This window comes from Pistacia vera, unplaced genomic scaffold (assembly GCF_008641045.1).
Source record: "Pistacia vera cultivar Batoury unplaced genomic scaffold, PisVer_v2 Contig27, whole genome shotgun sequence".
NCBI lineage: Eukaryota > Viridiplantae > Streptophyta > Magnoliopsida > Sapindales > Anacardiaceae > Pistacia > Pistacia vera.
The window spans coordinates 205,660-211,603 of record NW_022196079.1 but is presented as its reverse complement, the minus strand read 5'-3'; the positions used below and the strand labels follow the sequence as shown (position 1 = coordinate 211,603).

Sequence of the window (5,944 nt, the reverse complement as noted above, 5' to 3'; positions counted from 1 at the left end):
TCTTTGCAGATTGCAGATTTTTTTACCAAGTCGGATTCTATTTCCCGTTTTCGTTTTCTAGTTGGCAAACTCTCGATGCTTGTAGCCGTCGCATCGTGAGTTTGAGGGGAGATGTTAAGAAATATGGGTTATTTTTTTTTATTGTTTATTAAGGGTAGATCTGTCTTTTCATTATTTTCTTTTTTTAGCCTATCTATATATATATATATTTGTATTTAGGTTAAATCATACTCTTTTTTTTGTATTCAATTGCATTGTGCAGTATCAATGAAACCTTAGCCTCCTCTTTTTATTATTTCTTTGGATTGTTTAACACAATAGACTTCGAAGATTAATTCAGATACGCGCAAATTGATTTGGATACTCCGATTACCAAAAAAAAAAAAAAAAAAAAGGAAAGAGGAAAGGTTTTTCAATCATAAATCAGGCAACGAGGTAAACACTTTGGCATCAAACAAATGAAGAATACTATTAGATGGCATAATATAAATACAAATGAAATCCTTAAAATCAGTCTCTGGCTTTCTGCCATCACAGGTTGCAGCCAAATGAAGCATCTAACATCTTATTGTAAGCTGCTTTCTAATTGAACCCATTTTTGCGGGTCCTTATTTGGCTGACATACATAATCATCCGGAGAAAAATAAATTGTTTTTTATATGAACATTTGACATAATTTTTACACATATCTTCAAGTTCACAATTGCACAAATCAACAACAGAGTGCAGAAGTCTTTCAATTTGATACGAACATCCACCACTTGTGTAATGCAAACCCATAAATAATGGTGTAAACCACCAGTCTGACAGGATAGATCCTATACCTGCAAAATTCAAGGCGATTTTGGAGCCAAATAACTATAAAATAACTATATATATATAAAATGTTCAAATCAGCTTAATTTTTTTTTTTTTTTATCATTGACAAGAAAATATTATCGTTAATGGAGAACCACAAGAGTGCTCTCTATCTAGGCCTACACAATAATCCAATTGACGAAGGAAAGGAGAAGTCGTCAAGCAATAATTTGAAAAATTGTAAGATCAGAACAAAGATAAAAGTACCATTTAGTGAACAAATGAAACAGCTTTCATCTGACCACATTAAGGGCTATTAAATCTTTGGCTTCATTTTCTCTGGAAAATTAAATGTAATATAAATACAAACAGTAACAACCAACAATTTGACTACACTTCCTCTGCTTACATGGCTACATCTTCTCAGTAATTAAACAAAACATCACGTAAAAAACTTCGTACTCTGACACAAAAATAAAATAAATCTAAAAAGAAAAGAACCAGACCTCCTCAAGAGAGAAACTTGTCTTTGAGCAACAGCGGAGGCCCTCTCTTCAGCAGTAATCGGGTAGCACCATCTAGAAAAATCACGGTCAAAGAAATCCCAGTCGGGCAATAAGATTCCAGCAATTCCAAGAATACCCACAACATAAGTAACCATTATCTTCGTCAAACTCTGTGTACATACCCCAACTATCACCATAACCACCGCCAACCAAATCAGTGACGATCTTAGAGCACCATCATTTCCCACATGTGCCATCAGTTATATATCTTAATTTTCTGGTTATTAATGCTTCGACTCAATCATTTCAAAACAACAATATGAACACGAGTAAACATCACAATGTCAAAACAAGAGAGGAATTAGGATAAAATTGTAATGGTAGAGATGGCCCTTCTACAGAGTTTATGGAAAAAAGGTGAAGTTGTTAGGGAAGTACTTGGCTTTAAATGCGACCATCAAGCTCAACGGCCTCTTTAATTGCTCCTTAACATTCAAGGTACGTACTGTAGAACGTGTAGTGTTTTCATTTGAAGGCGGGCCCCAAGTATGTACTGGGTGGAATCCACTTGAAGTGATGACAGCCATTTGATCAGTGAGAATGGGCAGCGGTAGGGCGAGGATGGATTCGATGATCATGTTAATTTAAAACTTGGAAAGGCAAGTCATTTTCGGTTAGGTTAGGACACGCAAATGAGACTTGTAAGTTTGCAACTGATTCTGCCAAACATAATTTACGTTGCTGGACAGGACAGAAGTAAATTAAGATGCCTACCAAAAATGCATATTTATTTTCTTATTTTGAAAATCTAAATTTCATTCCATTCAACTATTTTTAAATCTTTAAATTTATTAATTTAACTAAACACCTCCAACAAAAAAAAAAAATTTAGAAATTGATAAAAACACCTCCACCCACCTACATTTACCAGATTCCGATCATCACCATTGGAAGGTAGTCAGAATCTGGCGTAATGACGCACTACTAACTAGATCTGATCGATAGTGCGTCGATCTAGTCTTTTCCAAAAAAGGTCAAATCTACAACCAAAGATGACAGCTAGATTTTTGACTAGATCTGGTTGTCAACGACGGCCAGATCTTTGGCCGTCGTTGACGACCAGATCTGATTGAAAAAGGCCATATCGGCTCACAACTGACTAGATTTAGCCAGTCGTGCGTCATTACGTCAGATTTTAGTCACCTTCCGACAGTGGTAGTCAGAATTTGGCAAATATAGGTGGGTAAGGATGTTTTTATCAATTTTTAAACTTTTTATTATAGGAGGTGTTTAGCTAAATGAACAAACCCATGAGATATTTTTATTGATTTTTAAATTCTATCTCGTAATAACAATCCAACTCAACTTTTTAAAAAATCCTCCTCAAAATAATAAATCAAACACAATGGGAACTTGTTGAGGTATATTTTTTTGTAAATGTCAAATTAATCAGCTGCTGCGTTGGGGCTGGCAGGGGTCATAGTTGATGTTACTTTTTCTCTAACCAAATTTTTTTTTTTTTTTTTTAAGTTAATTAATAATTTACTTTATTTTAGGTGTTCTTAGAAGATATTACGGTACATTTAGTAGTGCTCTTTCGTTCGCAAAGACAAACTCATGGACTGGTTTTAAGGTGGTACAGATTGGACAATAGAAGTAAGACTGAATAATGGGATAATAATTTGGGCCTCAACCCTGTCTTGAAATGGTGTTATTACTCAAATATCCAATAAGAGTCAATAGTTGCTTTTGTATAGTTTTTAGGGCTATTTATGACGACTATGTGTATAATTGCGCATTGCAAATCAAACAATTATCTAAAACTACTCTTACCTACTTATATAAAATGCCAGTACTTGTCTAGATGTAACCTGGTCCATAAAATGACATAATGAGTAAGTGATAGGGCTTTAATAATTTGACGGAGAAAGGTGATGTTATAGAATAAATATGTGTTTTATCATTTTGAAAATAATAGGGAACTGTTTAATGATTGAATTATATTTTATAAAAATTGAATTACAGCTTCCACATGAGCTAATATAACAAACAACTCATATTATGTGAATAATTTTAGTTATTAGTAGGACATAAACACTTTGATATATAGACATAGAGATCGAAAGTTGAATATAAGCATGTAATTTTCATATATTGTGTTGAGTTGAGATGACTGTATAGTTGAATTCTGGAAGGATATGAACTATATATTCGTTTGTCACAAACTCAAATTTTGTATAATACTTTCAACAGACCCCAAAAATGAGGCCAGTATTAAGTTATTATTAATATCAAACAACTATCTCCTACAAATTCATATTCAATATGCATGCTGATTATATAAAATTTCATTTTGTGGTGTGCTCACTTATTTTTATTGAAGTTTGGTAGCATGTTTGGTGATCATCTCAATTCTTGTTTCCTGCTAGAAATCATATACAATCAAATTTGACTAACGAATAGATGAATATATGTTTATATCTCTTTAATTTGTCCTGTATATATATATATATATATCATATACAATCAAATTTGACTAACGAATAGATGAATATATGTTTATATCTCTTTAATTTGTCCTGTATATATATATATATATATTTTGTAGGAGTTAAATATCTAATTATTATGTACATGTATTTGCTAGGGAATTGTTAATTAACTATCATTTTCATTCTCTCCCGTTTAGCCTGAAATATGCCAGTGATGTCAATGCCAAGGGAAACGGAACCAAATGTGGAGCCGACGAGCCGTATGGATATGGATTTCAGAGTATAGCTAGTGGCATTCGACTTATCAATATAATACAAATTTTAATGACTCTACTTATGTATAAATAATATTTGTCTACTTGATCACATGATCTGCACCATGAATGGCATTTTCAATAAACATTTTAAATCCCTATTTGATGGGACATATTAGTTGAGTAAACTGACATTAAATACTTTCAAATAGACGAAGAAAAAAGCCCCAGGGAAATTTTTACTAATTAAATCAATTATTTGATAAGTATAAGTCAAGATATCAATCTCAGAGTTGCTTGTTTCATCAATTTATTTATTTATTTTTATTTAAAGTTTTTAGCAATGTCGTAAAACCCGACTGAGCAAATAAAAAAACTCATGAAAATGCAGAGATCGATGTGAAGGAAAAGAGAAAAGACAGCCTTAAGATTATCATTTTGTTTTAGTTTTTTTTCCTCTCCTAGTCTGCTCATAATTAATGATATTTTGCATTGACAATGTTTAAAATGCATGGACGTTGGTTATTCTTCTGTTTTTTATTACTGTTTCAGATATGATTCATGTGTCTTAGATGTGCATAATTATTTATTTGGTTATCTTCTGGGCTCTATTTCCCACATCAGCTCCTATGTCCGTCAGTTTGAGTTTAAATATTTAATCCGCTTGCCTGAGTCTGACCTGATAATTAGAGTTAATTTCTTCATGCCTTCTAAAATTTTAGCTACAAGAATTGAAGAAAATTCAAAGCTAAACTTTGCTCAATTTATAATTATTTGAACTTAAATGACAAAGATTTCGACAATTTGTATACGTACTTAACTATATTCATATTTTCATAGACGTAGAATATATATGAATCCCTCTGGTTTCATGATTAAGAGATGGATTAGGTCTAATTGGGTCCTACACTTCTGGAAGAGCAAGATCAATTAGATGAGACCTCAATGAGCCTAAGTAGGCGAAAGTAAAAAAGTCAACTAGGTTTTCTTGAGATTTCTTTTATCTTCATAGTCTTAATTAGGTTATCCATGAGAGACTTAATCAAACAAGTTATCAGCTTCTGAAACACTTTCTAACTGTCTCCACATTTTCATTACTCTGTCTGTGCGACAACATACATTCACAAGCCATTTTCAATTGCTTGGTGAATCACTCAACCTTCAACATAAAGGTCGTATATCCTAATGTCTGTCTTAGTAAAAGACGAAATACAGATCAACAAAGAAAAATAACTACTACTGAGTTGAATCCAAACAGTAGTGAGAAAATTAATTTCTTTTAGGTCGGCAGCTGACAGGAGCAAATCTTTTGGGTAAAATGTGTTGCATGTCATGCAGATAGAGAGACATCTATATCTAACAAAAGGATTAATTAATATTTACGTGGCAATTGAGGTCAGTAAGTAAGTATATGTTCAGGAAGTCAGGTTTTAGATGTATTGGTTAGTAACCCATTAAAACAAGCAAATCAGTTAGTTTAGCTGAACCTTGAAACAAAATTTGGTTCATATATATTAAAATGAAATGATCTGAACTTTAGGTGACATCACTTCACCATTTTTTTCAAAACCATATTTGGTCTACTCAACAAGGAACCTCGGTTGAACTCTCTCTCTCTTTCTCCATCTGTGTTTGAACCGTTTACTAACTAATATTGTGAGGAACGAGATAGGAAATAATATGCGGTTTTGCAGCATATGATTAATAGAAAGCAATGAATAAAATAAGAAGGAAAATGGTCTCTCTCATTCCTCTGGCTGTTGGCAATTGATTTTGACACTAAATTAAGTTGACAAATAAATAAGTAAGAATTAAGTAGGTTTGAAAGATATCCGTTTAGCTTATGAAATAAGTAAACACCATTACTCTTCAACAAATAAGAGTCAAGAGTTTA

The 5,944-nt window shown here is 32.5% G+C and overlaps 1 protein-coding gene across 1 annotated transcript; it reads right to left on the bottom strand.

Moving 5' to 3' along the window:
* Positions 1 to 441: 441 nt before the first annotated feature.
* Positions 442 to 1,765, bottom strand: LOC116133476 (signal peptidase complex-like protein DTM1). The gene is made up of 2 exons (XM_031419181.1): positions 1,305 to 1,765; positions 442 to 824 (listed from the first exon to the last, which is right to left on the bottom strand). Exons 1-2 carry the CDS (start codon positions 1,559 to 1,561, stop codon positions 737 to 739), a joined length of 345 nt encoding a protein of 114 aa, XP_031275041.1. The 5' UTR covers positions 1,562 to 1,765; the 3' UTR covers positions 442 to 736.
* Positions 1,766 to 5,944: the final 4,179 nt, after the last annotated feature.

Excerpts from the sequence above, each read along its gene's own strand:
- LOC116133476 (XM_031419181.1), bottom strand. The coding sequence starts at position 1,561 with ATGGCACATGTGGGAAATGATGGTGCTCTAAGATCGTCACTGATTTGG. Across the intron at positions 825-1,304 it reads CAAGTTTCTCTCTTGAGGAG|GTATAGGATCTATCCTGTCA; the intron begins GTCTGGTTCTTT and ends TGAATTTTGCAG.